Consider the following 17,343-nt stretch of genomic DNA (forward strand, 5'->3'; position numbering starts at 1 on the left):
ATTGCCGTTCTTTACCACCGTAAAATGTCCAGTTGCATGCGAAGGAATTCGTGACGTCAAAACGTTTGTAGCCATGTATGATCGTGTGTGACGCAGATGCGCGCATATAAAAGTATCTTGTTTTGCGCGTTTGTTTTTTTCAACATGTCATTGCTTTTATGTGCAACCATAATGCTGCGTACGTCGAGAGATCACATAGACAGCGCCTTAACGCAATCCCTTTAGACATGCCCTAGTCCCTCTGGGAATGCTAATGTTATGTGTTAGTCAAAGGTTTCCTTACATGTCTTACATCGCGCATTAGATCAGTTCATACGCCAGTTTCTGCGTGAGGTTAAATGCGTCACTGTTGCGTCATTGTAGATTTCCTAAGGAGGAAAATATGCTGTGGAACCTAGTAACAGTTATCACACATTAGATGTCAACACATCGATTCTTAAAGTTTGCGTACTTGCTACACTTTTACTTTCGGAGCATTCAAAGCGATTATGTCTGAATTTATTCAGAAACCAAGCGAACCTGCGAATAACAACGTCGCATGGGGATTTCCCGGCTGTGATGCGTTGAGCGATGACTCGCTCCGCATCAAGTTTGGTGATTTTGAAGTCCAACCTATGGACAATGATAAGGTCAGTATGTGATGCTTTTAATACTTCTCCTATATGTTTCTTAGCTTAGTCTTGGACCGGGCATATAGCAACAAGGAAGTAACAAGGGAGCATAGAGAGAATATCATTAGTATGGTAATCGAAGGTAAATAACTAGGCATATTCCTACAATAGAGTGAGTACATTCGGCTACAATAGCCCAACACAATAACCTTCGGACAAAACATTAGGCATCTTAGGCATATTTTAAGAAAGTTTCAGATTATTGTTAAACGTGTGTTCGATATTTGTCAAGTAGGCTACGTCACCGAACCCATCCAGGGTTTCCAGGTTTCCTATAGAACAGGGGCGTAACGAGCCTTGGTGATGCTAGGGGAATAGGTATACCATGTATCTCATGTCTCGGTGACCCAAACGGAGATGTGTTTATAATAAAGACGACAATCAAGTTCCCTACGACTATTAGAAGTGTCGATCTATGCTTAGTGTGGCTAATGAGGAAAACCGTTCTGAGAGCAGATCACACAGTGCTATAACACATGAACATGAACAGTATAGTTACTGTCCTAGATAATCGGGTGTATAACAACGAGTGGCCTGGCCAGTAGCACTGATATATATCATAGCTATCTATTTTCCGTTAGCCAATTTTTTAAAATAATTTTGTTCTTCCCGAAAATATTTCTGTGTGATTTTGTAGTGGGGTGGGGGGGGGGGGGGGCAATTTTCAACTGCTAAAGAATTATCGTCTACATCTAATAATCGGCGTGACGTCATATGAGCTAAATTATTAATCCTCGTTAAGTCAAGCTTTATTGATGAGTTTGCAGATAAGTTTGACCGATTTTACCTCATTTTATCTCATATCCTCGGCCAAATTTCGCCAAAATATACACATGCCGTATCATGTATATAATAATGATGTTATAACATACAATGATGGTGGCATATCGGTTCGTCCGAATTTGACCTGCGTTTGGTCGGTGTTACGATGTTGACAGTTAAACGTCACCAAAGAGTCACAAAAAGTATTCATGTTTTGCTTTTCTCAATGTGATAAGATATCCCCATATGCCTAGGTACCACCTTCAACAGTGTGAAGAAACAATACGTCATAACCAATATCATGATGACCGTGGTTTGGATAGGAAATTGAGGGCGTAATCACGGTAGCAAAGCATGGATTAATTATTATATAGTCTATAATTAATCTATGCACGAAGCAACTAGATACGGTATATCCTGATTGGAATTATGCACGTAGGACGGGGAAGTAGTAGCCATGGATACGATAAATCAATCATGCGTAATATGTTTCATGTAATGAATTACCGTTCACCCCCCCCCCCACCCAAAGAATTAAAATCAAATTGGACTCCTACGCCCATATGTTTACTGTATTAGGAAAGAAACAATGGTTGTCTATAGTTCAAGTATGATATAACATGGTATTGGGCAATGCAAATTGTCGTCATAATAAAATGAAAAACATGTGAAAGAGTTTATATCTCAGCATTGTGACAAGTTATCAAGATGAGTCTTAGACTAATGATTGTTAAACTCTGCGTTATATTTGATTTTAAACTTTATTCTTCGCTATCCCTTTAATTAACATTCTATCTGTTCTGTCGGCTCAAAATAAAAACTAGTCTTAGTCAAGACTATAAGTTTACCGATGATGTGCCCAAATTAGAGCGGACCAAAATTGCTAGCATTTCAAAGTCAGATGATATTTCGGGAGAGAATCTATAGTTACATTATTTACCATATCAGTCATGAAAATGTGGTAGAGGAGATGATAAATTTGGTCATTATTAGTAAATTGGGAATATTTATAAAACAAAAAATAATTGCTATTTTTTGTTTAACTTTTTTAAAGGCAGGACATTCTTTGTACTTCTTTCACAGGTCATCGTCTACCTAGATGACCTAGTTTTCGTGGACGGGGTGTTAGTGGAGGGATCTTCCGGTCTCCCTTCTGTGCCTTCTAACAACAACAACCACTCCATTCCACTTCCTTCAACCACCACCTTGGAGGACCAACCAACCGACCAGGAAAAACAACTGCAAGAGAGTCAGCAAAGGTGAGATGGGAAATCTGTGAAATAAGGAGAAAGAAGTGGTCTCCTCTACTTTCCAGCCTTTAAGCGTTATTTATGCGGTTCTGTCATATATAATTATTTTGTTAATTATGATGTATAATAATTCTTGTATCAATTTCAAAACGATATTTGATCAGTAGGATATCAATAATGCAAAGGTCACAACAGTGCTCGATAAGGAAGTTAATGGCGACAAATCGTATAAGGAAATTACTCATCAAGTTTCTTCTATTTTTTTCATAATAAACAGCTCACCTACCGAAGAACTGCGTGCAACAGTCGCTCTCTGCAACCAAACCATCGCCGACCTCGTCGACAAGAAACTTCTAAAGTTTGAAAAGTCTCAGCGTGGAATATTCAAAAAGCGATCGGTCAGCCATCACCGAGAGCGGGATGACGTCATACGCGTCCTAAATCGGCTTAGCGAAGAAAGCCGTTGTCACGAACGACTTTATTCATTGTACGTGTATTCAGTATATGCTGGTCAGGGTGATAAGTAGGTCACTCGTCGTGACTGATAAACGTGTTTAATCTTTCTAGAAGCGACCAGAAGTGATGGCGCTATTCAGTATTAGCGAGTACAAATTTCCAGAACATACGGGAAGTAATTTTTAGCAGGTGACCGGATATCGTCGATCAATGAACGATGCACTATCAGTCGTATCTTCGAGACATGGATGATTCTCGATGTTATTCCGTCAGGATTCCTGGAAAAGAACTTTCGGGAGATTAAACCCGGCTATATATAAGAAGAGATATTTTCGATGATTAGGAGTTTAGTTCAGAGTTTTCCGATCTATTGTAAAAAGAAATTCATCTGAGATAAAAGATTAATCGAGGGGACGGACGGAGGAACCGGTGGACTGTTTGTTTATAAGATTGGTGCGTCGTTTAACCGGGACAGGCGTGACTTCGGCAGAGTTTTCGGAGTTCACCCAGGAGGAAGCCATCCTTGGGATACAAACGTTGAGTCGAATTGGACCAGCGGGGAACGGTTTTGCTCCTGACCAAGTCACGGGATACCAGCCTACGAGGGAGCCTAATCCCGACATCGTTGTTGGTGACGCAAGGAGGTCAGAACAGCTACGAAAGGAACCGAGAGCCGGCACGCGCCGCGTAAGATAAGTTAAGTAATCTTTTAAAAATTTAACGGCCGTATAATATTGTAAAATCTGTCTGTAATATTCCAAATTTCTAGTACCAATAATCCTTGTACAAATCAGTAGAGATCGTATCATTGTAAATATATCGATTTTGTTAACTTTCAGAAACCTCTCAGTAGTCTTTTGGTCCTTTGAGTTTACTTCCCTGAATCTATCTAAAATTTTATTTTTATCGGCTTTGAAGGCCAAAGGAAAAACCCGGGGTCGCAACAGAGGGGGCGCTAGAGGGTGCCATTTTGTATTATCCCACGGAAGTTGTGACAATTAATGGGGGCCTATCCGGGAATTGTTTAAAAGATAGAAACAAAACGGGAATTGTTTAAAAGATAGAAACAAAACGGGAAAAGTGTAAAACACCTGAAAGGAGTATATCCCGAAGTGACTTACAAAACTGAGAAGTTTCTGAAACCATATATATTTGATATATTGTTATTGGTACATGTGTTTGCCTGACTGAATGATGGATATTAGAGAATTAACTGAGTTGGGGGCTAAAATGGGTCTTACGGGTGGCGAACTCTTAAACTTCGTCAAAGAGCAGCAGCAGATCGCTCGTGACGAAAGGCAACAAGAAAGGGCTGAGGCGGAAAAGCAAAGGGCTGAGGCGGAAAAGCAAAGGGCTGAGGCGGAAAAGCAAAGGGCTGAGGCGGAAAAACAAAGAATGTTTGAATTGGCTAAACTTGAAAAGCAAGCTGAGTTGCAGCAAAATAGCAATGGCGATGCCGATTTGAATTCCTCCCGTAGCTCCACTTCAAGCCGCGAGCCAAATAGAATCCCAACGCCCAAAATGCCTCACTTTGATGAGAAGGAAGACCTCGACGCATACTTGCTGCGCTTCGAGCGATTCGCAACAGCGCAAGAGTGGCCAGAGGAACAATGGGCATTAAATTTGAGTCTGTGTCTAAAGGGAGAAAGTCTCCGTGTTTACTCTAGGCTACCACCCGATGACTCACAGGATTATCAAAAGCTAAAGAAAGCCCTGTTGAAACGATTTCAATTCACAGAGGAAGGCTTCCGTCAGAAATTCAGACGAGAAAGGCCCAAAAAAAGGGAAACATCAATTCAATACATGGCAAGGTTGGAAAATTATATGGCCAGATGGTTGGAAATGGGCGGAATTAACAAAACGTTCGAGGAATTTTCAGATCTCATGTTGCGGGAGCAGTTCCTAAATGTATGCAGCAAGGAATTGGCATTATTCCTGAGAGAACATGATTGCAAGACTTCTAAAGCGCTGTCAGAGCTGGCTGACAAATACTTAGAAGCGCATCACAGGGATCTTGAAAAATGTGTGAAATCCTTCCAAACAAATCAGGGAAATGGGAAAAAACCTGACGGTAACCCCAACAGTCAGGAATACAAAACCAAAATTGTGGACGCTGGTGAAAACAGAAACACGCGTTCAGCCATAAAATGCTTTGGTTGCGGGAAATTGGGGCATAAGGCAAACGATTGCAGGCAGAGGTTTAAAGCGCAATCGGCGGTTGCGACTGAAAATGCCAAACCCGACAAACTAGGATCGAGCGATGGATCGCAAAAAGATCATCGTAGCGGACAAACCGCGAATCTGTGTTTGATGAAACAAATCAAGGAAAGTGACAGCTATTCAATTAATTTAGCGTGTGGTCACGAGATCCCAATAGTCAGTGCGGCGTGTGAGGAGCCTACCGACATTACTGAGAAAATTTTGTCAGATGTTAAGGAGCGCATGCCGGTGGTTGAGGGTTATCTTAAAGGGAGGAAGGTGTCAGTGTTACGCGATAGCGGGTGTTCTGGTGTCATCGTTAGGAGAGATTTGATCTCCAATGATCAGTTGACCGGTGTAGATCAACTGTGTGTACTAATTGACGGTACAGTGAGGAAGATTCCAGAAGCTATCGTGGCGGTGGACACGCCCTTTTTCACAGGATCCCTCAAGGCTCTCTGTATGAAGAGGCCAGTGTATGACTTAATAATTGGGAATGTTCCTGGTGTTCGAGGTCCTGAGAATCCCGACCCAGATTGGAGTGTAAAAGAAGTTCCAAGTGAGCAGTGTGAACCTCACAATGTGGAAGAAACAGCTAGTGTTGAAATAGGAACCAGTGTTGAGTCACGTGATGAACAGGAAGTCGCTGCGGATCAAATGATTCCAAGTGATGACGTAGGCGATGACTCAGATATTGGAGGTGCCGTAGAGACACGTGCACAAAAGCAAAAACGAAATGAAAATCTGAAACCCCTAAAAACGGCTAATGTTCCTATGGATGACGTAACACCTGAGCAATTGAGACAAGCTCAGAAGGAGGATTCAACCCTCAAAAATTGCTTCAAGCATGTTGGGAATCCCAGACCACTGAAAGGTAAAGAGGGGATCTCCGAATTCATTTTAAGGAATGATATTCTATATCGCAAAGTTTCGGGGAATGACAAGCCTAGTGACCAATTGGTTGTACCCGAAAAGTTCAGAAATCAAGTGATGAAACTGGCTCATGACAGTATTATGGCGGGTCACCTAGGGATAGCCAAGACAACTGACAAAGTTCAGTCTCAGTTCTACTGGCCAGGTGTAGGATCCGACGTAATGCGTTATTGCAAGTCATGCGATATTTGCCAGAGAACATGTGATAAGGGTAGGGTCACCAAGGTCCCATTGGGTCACATGCCCTTGATTGACACACCATTCAAGAGGGTGGCGGTAGACATTGTCGGACCGATCAGTCCTACTTCCAAGCATGGGAATCGGTATATCCTAACACTTGTCGATTATGCAACGAGGTTTCCCGAGGCAGTTCCATTGCGTAACATAGGTACTGAGAGAGTGGCAGAAGCTTTGGTGGACATATTTTCAAGAGTGGGAGTCCCATCTGAGATCCTGACTGACAGGGGGTCACAGTTTACCTCAGATGTGATGAAGGAGGTGAGTCGATTACTGTCACTGCGACAACTCACCACTACCCCCTACCACCCGATCTGCAACGGTCTAGTTGAGAAATTCAATGGTACCTTGAAGAGGATGCTAAAGCGCCTGTGTGAGGAGAGACCGTCAGACTGGGACCGCTATATAGGACCACTACTATTTGCGTATAGGGAGGCTCCGCAAGCCAGCACAGGTTTCGCACCGTTCGAGTTACTCTATGGTAGGACAGTGAGAGGTCCTATGGCCATTTTGAAAGAGATGTGGACATCTGAAGTGGACAACCCTGAAACTAGGTCAACATATCAGTATGTCTTAGATTTGAGAGAACGGCTAGAGGAGACTTGCGCTCTTGCTAGATCAGAGTTACAGGAATCGTCGGAGAGGTACAAGAAGTACTATAACCGGAAGGCTAAAAGTCGTAAGTTCAAACCAGGTGATTTGGTGTTGATACTCTTGCCTACTGATCAAAACAAGCTGTTGATGCAGTGGAAGGGGCCATTCACCGTATTGAGTGAAATTGGCGAATCGAGCTATTCAATCGATGTCAATGGGAAGTCGAAAAGTTTTCATGCAAACCTGCTGAAAGAGTACATAAGTAGGGACAAGTCAAATGTGGTTGGGACTACAGTCATTTCAATGTCTGAGGATGAGGAGCAGGAAAGTTGTTTCGAACTACCTGCGCTGCAGACTAATCAGAGTGAATCGGCATCGGATGTTGTCGTAAATGACGAATTAGGTGTAGGCCAATCACACGAGGTTAAACGAGTGTTATCCAAGTTCACTGATGTCCTGACTGATGTACCTGGCAAAACTGATGTTCTCAAATGTGATATCAAGTTAACTACTGATAAGCCAATCAAAGCAAAGCCTTACCCAGTACCACTCTCGATGCGAGATTCGTTACAAGAGGAAGTTAGGAAAATGATTGACATGGGAGTCATTGAACCTTCAAACTCACCTTATAGTTCACCTGTGGTGTTGGTACCTAAACCTGATGGTACGAAGAGATTCTGCGTGGATTATAGGAAGCTCAATAAAGTAACCACGTATGAAGCTGAACCTATGCAAACCATGACAGAGATATTCTCGGAATTGTCGAATGACAAGTACTTCAGTCGAATCGATCTAACGAAGGGATATTGGCAGGTTGAAATGACACAGTCAGCGAAAGAGAAGACTGCCTTTGTGACACCAGATGGGTTATGGCAATTTAAAACGATGCCCTTTGGATTGGTTGGGGCACCGGCAGTTTTCACTAGGTTGATGAGAACCATTTTGAGGGATGTGCCAAATGTTGTCAATTATCTGGATGATATTTTGATTCATACCGAGACATGGGATGAGCATGTAGAGTGTTTGGAGTTGTTGTTTCAGACGTTGAGAGAGAGCGGACTGACAGCTCGTCCGAGTAAGTGTGAAATAGGGTTCACTAAATTAGAGTTCTTGGGCCACACAGTTGGAAACGGGAAGTTGGGCCCGAAGCAGAGTACCCTTGATAAAATCAAAAACGCTCCAAAACCCGAGACGAAAACCCAAGTCAGGTCGTTTCTTGGTCTCACGGGGTATTACAGAGACTATATACCAAACTACTCTGCACTCGTTGCCCCACTGTCGGACCTGACGAGGAAGGGTTCACCCAATAGAGTGATTTGGGGAAGCGCCCAGGACAAGGCGTTCAATGATCTGAAGCAAGCGCTTATTAGTCCACCCCTTCTCAGGCTTCCTGATGTAAATAAGCAATTTGTTCTGAGGACCGATGCATCCGATGTAGGGATAGGTGCAGTCCTATTACAGGAACATGAAGGAGAATTATTTCCTGTAGCGTATGCTAGTAGAAAGTTATTGGAGAGGGAAAGAAATTATTCAGTGATTGAGAGAGAATGCCTAGGATTAGTTTGGGCAGTACAGAAATTCCATGTATATCTGTACGGAAGTGAGTTCGTCTTACAGACTGATCACGAACCACTCACTTATTTAAATAGAGCGAAGTTGCTGAACTCAAGAATTATGAGATGGGCATTAGTACTACAAGAGTATAGATTCAGACTAGAATCAATCAAAGGAAAGTACAATGTTGGTGCAGATTATATGAGCCGAATGTAAGCGGGTTATTCATTCATTTAATCAGATGTAGATGTGTTGATTGTAACACTATTGATTGTTGTTATGCTATCATACATTTATGATTGACATAGTTTTGTCGGATTATAGAATTGTTTATAGTTTATAGAATTTGACATTTATGGAATTGTTAGTTTGAGTATTTTGAGATGGTAATCAATATTCATTAGTTATGTTTAATTTAAAGTTGCATACACGTCCATTTATAGATGAAATATTTAAAATATTTATCTTAAAGGGGGAGTAATTGTCACGAACGACTTTATTCATTGTACGTGTATTCAGTATATGCTGGTCAGGGTGATAAGTAGGTCACTCGTCGTGACTGATAAACGTGTTTAATCTTTCTAGAAGCGACCAGAAGTGATGGCGCTATTCAGTATTAGCGAGTACAAATTTCCAGAACATACGGGAAGTAATTTTTAGCAGGTGACCGGATATCGTCGATCAATGAACGATGCACTATCAGTCGTATCTTCGAGACATGGATGATTCTCGATGTTATTCCGTCAGGATTCCTGGAAAAGAACTTTCGGGAGATTAAACCCGGCTATATATAAGAAGAGATATTTTCGATGATTAGGAGTTTAGTTCAGAGTTTTCCGATCTATTGTAAAAAGAAATTCATCTGAGATAAAAGATTAATCGAGGGGACGGACGGAGGAACCGGTGGACTGTTTGTTTATAAGATTGGTGCGTCGTTTAACCGGGACAGGCGTGACTTCGGCAGAGTTTTCGGAGTTCACCCAGGAGGAAGCCATCCTTGGGATACAAACGTTGAGTCGAATTGGACCAGCGGGGAACGGTTTTGCTCCTGACCAAGTCACGGGATACCAGCCTACGAGGGAGCCTAATCCCGACATCGTTGTTGGTGACGCAAGGAGGTCAGAACAGCTACGAAAGGAACCGAGAGCCGGCACGCGCCGCGTAAGATAAGTTAAGTAATCTTTTAAAAATTTAACGGCCGTATAATATTGTAAAATCTGTCTGTAATATTCCAAATTTCTAGTACCAATAATCCTTGTACAAATCAGTAGAGATCGTATCATTGTAAATATATCGATTTTGTTAACTTTCAGAAACCTCTCAGTAGTCTTTTGGTCCTTTGAGTTTACTTCCCTGAATCTATCTAAAATTTTATTTTTATCGGCTTTGAAGGCCAAAGGAAAAACCCGGGGTCGCAACAGAGGGGGCGCTAGAGGGTGCCATTTTGTATTATCCCACGGAAGTTGTGACAGCCGTCAAGTGGTGAAGATCCATCACGATATGGCATGTCAGCTGAAAATCAAGCAACGGGATCAGACGATCCTTAAGAAAGCTGTGACCAGTTTCGGCAAAGAGATAAAAGCCAATTCTGCCGCGCGTCGACAAATGAAGGGTGACCTCGGGTCAAAGACCGTGCAGTGCCGAGAGCTGGAGAATCAGCTCAAGGAGACCAATTCGAGGTGGAATGACAGACTTGCTGCTAAGGAGCAGGAGTGTCAACGACACAAGAAGAAGGAGATGAACATGACTCACTTATTACGAGAAAATAGTCAAACCTTAGATATCGTCACCTCGGAGCTCAACAACGCTAACACCAAAATGACGTCATTACTGGAAGACAACCAGCAGCTCAAGATCGAGATGACGTCACTCCAGATTACTGCTGATAAGACCGAGTACGATCTTCAGAATTCTCTGAGATTCAAAGATAAGCTACAAGCTGAAAAGTCTTTTCTTGAATCCGGAGTAAAGAATCTGGAGGAAAAACTGAGATCACAGAGGCAGTTCTTTTGTGAGCAAGAGGAAACCCTACGCAAGCAATGGGGAGAAATGCTTCTCATAAAGGAGAGAGATTGTGAGAGGTACAAGAAAGAGATGGAAAACATGGCCATTACTTTAAACAAGAGCAATAGCGTTGTTTATAAACTCACTGCCGAGCTTAGCAACGCTAAGAAAGAACTTACATCATTGCGAAACAATAACCGGAGTCTAAAGAAGACTATGAAGGTTTTAGAGAAAAGTCTGGAGAAGGTTAAACAGAACTTTACTACTGCTAATGCCGAGCATGAAGCTAACATACAGTACCTCGAATCGCATGTAAAGACCATGGAAGAAAAGTTTATTTCAGAAAGAAAGATTCATAGTGAAGAGGCAAAAGTCATCAGAGAGATTCACGAAGAGGAGATGACTTGCATGAAAGGACGAATGGATTCTCAGATTGCTGCCAAAGATGAATTAATTCAAAGTCTCCAGTCCGGGATGAAAGCACTAGAAGATAAATTGAAAGAACAAAGACTGTTTCATCAAGATGAAGTGAAGGACCTTGAAAGAGAATACGAGATGAAGCTCGGAGACGGAAAGATTATGACGGAGAAAGCAATCAGAGAAAATAACGAGCTGCGTAATAAGCTGGAAGAATTGAATCAGTCTTACACAGATGTGATGGAACACAGTAAGGAGATGGAGATGATCTATGAGATGAAAACAACGCAATACATCGGTGAGATTACTCAGCTGGAGGAAAATCTTGACAAAGAGAAGTCTCAACTGCTGCAGCAGACGGACAGAATGGCAGAATATTATAGCAAAATGGTTGAAGAGAAAGAAAACAAACTGAAATGCTATGAACAGAAAATGCAAGAATCTCTCAACCAGATCGAGGTTCTGAAGAAGGCTGCATCGAGAGAGAATGAATTCAAACTGAAAGCAGATGAACTACAAAGACAATTGAACGAGATGAAGAATTTAACAGAAGAACACGAACTGATGCAAGTTCGTTTATTCCTTGAAACCTGCTGCAGTAACGCTGCCATTGAAGAATTAACAGCAACCTTTCAACGAGAAAAAGTAAGTTATGAGTCTAAGTACAAAAAGGAACTTAGCCAAACAAGATGTAACTACGACGTTCTTGTAAGGAACAGCCAAAAACTTAGAGAGGAAAATGAAGAAGCAAAGAAGAAGCTGATTGATCTCCTCCAGAAAGTTGACAGTACCGACTTGCAACAAGACCAAGAAGAAATGCATTCTGAAAGAGCAGGGGAACACAGAGGGTCTTTCATGAAACACAAAGAAGAAATGTCTGACATAGACAAGGGTTCACATTCACCGCTATCTTTCCTGGTATGTGAACTTGATCAATATCTGATTCACAGGAATCAGTTCACGCATCATGTAGGACGGGAACTTGTACAACAAAACAAGGAGAAAACAGATGAATTGCTGGCACTTGAGGGCAAAATAAAACGTTTGGAAAAGACTAACATTGATCTTCAGAAAGATTCAGAATACAAAGCAGATCACTTACGTCAGAATAACAAACAATTACAAAAGAGGTTCTTAAATCTACAGGACAAACATGCGAACCTAAGGCAACAATACGATAAAATGAAACACAGGATGCATGTGAAGACTGATGGGTCGTTAACATCGAAGCGAGACAAGGGTCTTTTGTCAGATAATGACGTAGTAGCTGATCGTGACGTCAGAGTGACGCAACTGAAAGGAGAACTGAATGAGAAGACCAAGGAGCAGGAGGAGATGAGATCGTTGATTCGTTGGTTAAAGAAAGACTTATACAAAGCTAACAACGATTTGATACAGCTCAAGAAAGAAAATACTGAAGTTATTAGTAGTAATGGGAAGTTGGAAAGCGAATTGCAGCAATGGATTCATAAAGCTTCATCGATGAGGAAAAACGATGCTCACGCGATGCATAGAGCGATGCAGTTAAAGGAAGCGGAACGTGTTAAGACTCATGCAAAAATGAATTTCATACAAATGAAAAAGAAAAATATGTGGAACGAGCAGGAAATGGAAAGATTACAGGCGATCGTCACGGAGAGGGAGGAAGAATTCAAAAGGATTAGCCGGAATTTGGCGGATCGTGAGAGTGACGTCACAGCTCTGCTCAGTGAGTTAGACACAGCAAAGTAAGTATTTATGAAATTTACGTAACAGGTTTGACATTATACAAAATAATTTGTAAACATCTTGTAGTTAGAGGAAGGGAATGTTTGGTGACCCATTAAATTTTCTTTCTTGCAAACCGGTTAACTGATTAATTTTGGGTTAAACTAACCGGTAATATAAAACCCTATCGATTTCTGTGTGTGTGTGTGTTTTCTTCTGAGGCCTCCGTGAATGCCAGAATACCCGTAAGAGTAGACTTATTTCAATGTTACCATCTTTGAAAAGCTTGTACGCAGGTTACATCAAAAACCACGTCCAAGCAATGTAGAAAACTATCTGGCGAAAACCTGGGCTTATGTGCGTCCCGAAAAACTAAAAAAGACAGAATATTTATATGATTATGGGTGCCTGTGTACAAAAGTGATTAATATACATATATATATATATATTCTTATTTTTGCTCCAATATAGTTGGTTTATTCTCTTCCATTTACAGGATGAAGGTTAAAGAGAAAACAAAGGAGATGAAGAGGTTGCAGAAGCCAATGGATGAAATTGAGAAAGAAAACAGAGATCTACAGGAGGAGATCATGGCTCATGAAAATACTTAAAGAAACAAATATCAGACTTGGGGCGGGAGAGGGGTGGGGCGGGATGGGATGGAGCTTTGATGGAAAGGGGCGACATCAAAGCGGAGATTAACCAAGTAAAATCGTTGATATTCCCTATGCAAGAAAAGAAAATGATACACGCTGAAAGTATTCTATGCTAAGTGCTAAAAATGCAGTAAATTTCACGAACTGACGAGCTATAGTAAAATCTGAAATTGTAAAACATGTGAAAATTAAATAAAATTAAAAATCATAAAATCGTTTTTCTCTATCATTATTTATTCTGTATATATTAATCCTGTTTATGTGAGATATTACGTTATAGATTTTCAAGTCAGACCGCTCGGTAAAAATGTTTATTCCTTTTAAACAGTTTTAACCAAATAAGATAAAAAATACAGGAAGTATACCATTTAGTATAAGCATAACAAGGAAAAGGGAAAATGTCCCCTTACATGCATCTTAAAATGGTCAAAACCTTCTTTGTGTTTCTCTATCCCTAACGATTCGACCATGCAGTCTTGCCACCAAAATATTGTGAAAAGGATACCAAACCATTGATTAAACGCTGCTATGCATTTGTCGAAATAGAAAGCGACCTCACTCTGTTATCCTATACGTTTGCTGACCATCGCTTCTCGGCTTTATGTTTCCTTCTAGGGGAATTGTGATAGATACCTGACGAATATCACAAAGTCACAGTCTCGATGCAAGCTGGGACTGCTGTTGAGAGCGGATTCCCGACTACCCAGGACTTTTTTATTCAGGTGACGACGGTCAAGATTGGAGTTCAATCGGCCAGTGGTCAGCTGCTGGCTTGTCATGCCCCAATGTTACAAAAAACCTTTTCCTTGTTCTGTAGAACATAGCCCCCCCCCCCCCCTAAATGCTAAAAGCAGAAGACTAGCCACGCCCCTGTTTGCAACTGACGTTTACCGTAGTTTCACTGCTGTTCAATATTCTATTAGAAAAGTTTATTTCTAAACTTCTTCGAGTCCTCAAGACATTTTGCATTCTGGTTCTTTTACATGTCTTTGTGTAACAATGTTCCTGTTAAATGAATAAACACTTAAAAACTCGAGTATTATTCCCGACAATCAGATAATCCATTTTGCGCCGCTTTGCATTCTTGAATAAACTCTTCCCTCTACACACATACATACATAGCCTACACAAACAGACACACACTCAGCGTTTCGAAACCAAAATTCATGCTGTGGTCTATCAATGAAGGTTACAAAAATAATGATATTAAAAGAAAACCAATTACCCTTGTCGCCTGTCTACGTATATACTTGTAACAAAAAACAAACAAAAAAGTCATTTACAGGGATTTCATTCTTGATTAATCACTTTCCATTTCGCTTTGTTCTTGCAACTAACTACAATTTCAAATGATGTGATATTCATTTGCCTTTGTCGTTTACCTCCATTTCATAAACAAAGGTCTGTTCAAAGTAGGCCTATCTCTTTTGAGATCCGGCTTTCGGAATCACAAATGATTTCGAGTTGGTTAGCATCATGTTTGTTCTCTAGGGTGTGTCACCACAACAGAACTAGTATTGTTCGATACAGGTGACAAACGCCTACAGTGAAATAACGACCTTCCTTTGGACATACAATCAGCGTCCATAGCCTAGTGGTTAGGGAGACCCGGGCTCGAATCCCGGTGGGGGCTGGAAGTTTTTTCTCTGCTCTGGATTTTCCAACTCACTTCAGTTATATAGATGGATAGATAGGTATACACTTAGGCTTGTATATAAAATTGAAACTGCGGTGAAAAGAATAATATATAGTTAACATTGGATACCTTCACAAACGATTAGGAGCATTAAATTAAAAGAAATATTGACATTGACACTGGATATGTGTTACTCTACAACAATTGTCGAGAGGAGAATCTCAGTTCATACACTACCGTGGCTGTTATATATCCTGCATTGGTCGTAACCACTAACGGAGGATGTCATTTCTCTGTAGACTGCATGAGCCTGACACATCTTAGTCATATTTTGGGACTATAACCTTATTTTAACAAGATCGGTCTATTCCAATCAGAAAACTGTTTTAATACCATGGTTTGAGAGAAAACGAAATAGTTGGTAATATAAAAAAAAAACTATATTGCACTACACAACGCACTAAGTATATGCTCCAAGATTTGGGAGAGCTTGTTGGAGAATTCTTGCATTGCATTTGCCAAACCAAGATGAACAGCGGATGTATGTGCAAAGTGGGCCTGTAATCCGAAAGGAACGGAATAACGTACCGTGTTACCTTTCGTTATTAAGGTTTTATACGTCGATATGGAGATTGTACTTTTGTTGTTATCGTTTTTCCTCTTTTTATCGTCATTTTCGGAGGGAAGTGATTGTGAAATTCATTGTCAACATGAACCATCTGTCAGAACAACAGACTGTTATGCGGTTGTAGGATGTCACTTCTCATTTCCAAATCTTTCTTTCTCTTATACATACAATATATACATAGTGAAATTACAATTTAACTACACCGTCACATCCCAAAATGAAGAATTATCTCGTAGTAGGCCTATTTTGTCGTACAGTGAAATATTTTGGTCTGACAAAGCTCATGCAGTGAACCGTTATATTTTTCAAGTGGAATACTCACATGGAGAGAATCCAATGTACTTTTATGATTTCGCTTTTGGGATCCTAGGCCTTCAGCCAGAAGACGCAGGAACGTATCGTGTGTCGCTGATAGATCATTATGGCTTGTATGACAATGTTCATCTCCTTCATCATACCTACCGCCTTGTCACAATTTATAAGCCGTCTGCACCTCTTCTTTGTGAATTTCAAGATCTGACTTCAGTTTTGGATAATCGCAATGACTATAAACTAACGTGTTCGATTCCTAACGCATATCCCGTCATAGACATAAAAGTTATTGAACCAAATGACTGTACATTTGAGTCACATTATTCCGATGACGGCATCCATAGTGAGGTAACTATTTCCATTATCTATTGTGAAGATAATTCAACAGTCGTGTGTGTTGCTATCCAGAGACAGTTGGAGTTCATGTCCATCAATGGTTACTCAGATAGTTGTTTTTGGGAAATGACAAAATCAAATCCCGGTAAGTTGTTTTTGAATCTTATATAGCAGCCTTTCAAAGTAGCAAGGTTTCAAGTATCTGTAACACATTACGTTTTTCACTACAGTTAGGCTATTTATATACTGTAATAACATCCAGTGCTTGGAAGCACTCCTACTGACAGTATGAACAGTATGAATATCATATTTCTATCATAGAAAGATTAGGAACTGTTCATACTGTCAGTACGAGTGATTTGAAGCATGCCTTTGAAGAACAGTATAGAGTGGTATAAGCATAAGGAAATTATCCTTAAATGGCTTCGCCTTAGTGGTTCGGCGTCAGTGGTCTGAATCTATAACTTCTTAACACACTAATAAGATGAAATAGATTCGTCTTTCCCGTGGTCTCACACACACTCATGGTCGGGCATTTTAAAATGAATGTCATGCATAATTATAAATGATTTTGATTGATATGTTCTCTAATTATTATTAGGAATCACTGTTCAGTTAAAGCAGGAAAACAAAAAAACAAAACGTAGCTTTCTTGTGGTGCCTGCTCTTTTCCATTTCACTTTTAGATTGAGCAGAACAAAACAAGTTTGATACAAAGTGAAAGTCACAATCCATGGTTGTAATACCAAAACGACATATATCATTTTGACATGAAACAACGGTTTGCCTATAGGATATCAACATATCAAGTACAAAACATTAAAATACTTGCAATATAAAATGCAAAATACAACAACTGATTAACCAATCTCCCCACGTTTCTTTTTACTTTTCAATGATATTTGGTTTAACATATTTAGTTACGTAGCTCGACAGTTTGCTGAAAATAATTTTTGGCAGAAATATCGAACTCACCGGACTACTGAGAAAC

At 40.5% G+C, this 17,343-nt stretch overlaps 3 protein-coding genes across 4 annotated transcripts; all 3 read left to right on the plus strand.

Moving 5' to 3' along the window:
- The first annotated feature begins 408 nt into the window (after positions 1 to 408).
- Positions 409 to 3,210, plus strand: LOC139959166 (uncharacterized). The gene is made up of 3 exons (XM_071956765.1): positions 409 to 629; positions 2,517 to 2,692; positions 2,961 to 3,210. Exons 1-3 carry the CDS (start codon positions 489 to 491, stop codon positions 3,208 to 3,210), a joined length of 567 nt encoding a protein of 188 aa, XP_071812866.1. The 5' UTR covers positions 409 to 488.
- LOC139958991 (uncharacterized) lies at positions 3,204 to 9,972 on the plus strand. Its single transcript, XM_071956459.1, has one exon. The coding sequence runs from the start codon at positions 4,331 to 4,333 to the stop codon at positions 8,870 to 8,872; it is 4,542 nt and encodes a 1,513-aa protein (XP_071812560.1). The 5' UTR covers positions 3,204 to 4,330; the 3' UTR covers positions 8,873 to 9,972.
- Positions 9,973 to 10,116: 144 nt separating this feature from the next.
- On the plus strand, positions 10,117 to 14,966 carry LOC139958993 (uncharacterized). 2 transcript variants are annotated; one of them, XM_071956463.1, is made up of 2 exons: positions 10,117 to 12,804; positions 13,281 to 14,966. In XM_071956463.1, the coding sequence occupies exons 1-2, from the start codon at positions 10,157 to 10,159 to the stop codon at positions 13,393 to 13,395; spliced, it is 2,763 nt and encodes a 920-aa protein (XP_071812564.1). In that variant the 5' UTR covers positions 10,117 to 10,156; the 3' UTR covers positions 13,396 to 14,966. The 2 variants fall into 2 exon arrangements, with proteins under 2 accessions (XP_071812564.1, XP_071812563.1); XM_071956462.1 differs by having other exon boundaries at positions 10,133 to 12,785; positions 13,281 to 13,421.
- The last annotated feature ends 2,377 nt before the right edge of the window (positions 14,967 to 17,343 follow it).

The sequence above is a fragment of the Apostichopus japonicus genome, chromosome 18 (assembly GCF_037975245.1).
Source record: "Apostichopus japonicus isolate 1M-3 chromosome 18, ASM3797524v1, whole genome shotgun sequence".
Classification (NCBI taxonomy): Eukaryota; Metazoa; Echinodermata; class Holothuroidea; order Aspidochirotida; family Stichopodidae; genus Apostichopus; species Apostichopus japonicus.

Bases quoted from the DNA above. Each gene is read 5' to 3' on its own strand.
- LOC139958991 (XM_071956459.1), top strand. From the start codon at position 4,331: ATGATGGATATTAGAGAATTAACTGAGTTGGGGGCTAAAATGGGTCTT.
- LOC139959166 (XM_071956765.1), top strand. From the start codon at position 489: ATGTCTGAATTTATTCAGAAACCAAGCGAACCTGCGAATAACAACGTC. The intron at 630-2,516 runs GTCAGTATGTGA...CTTCTTTCACAG, and splicing joins AACCTATGGACAATGATAAG to GTCATCGTCTACCTAGATGA. The intron at 2,693-2,960 runs GTGAGATGGGAA...CATAATAAACAG, and splicing joins CTGCAAGAGAGTCAGCAAAG to CTCACCTACCGAAGAACTGC.
- LOC139958993 (XM_071956463.1), top strand. From the start codon at position 10,157: ATGGCATGTCAGCTGAAAATCAAGCAACGGGATCAGACGATCCTTAAG. The intron at 12,805-13,280 runs GTAAGTATTTAT...TTCCATTTACAG, and splicing joins AGTGAGTTAGACACAGCAAA to GATGAAGGTTAAAGAGAAAA.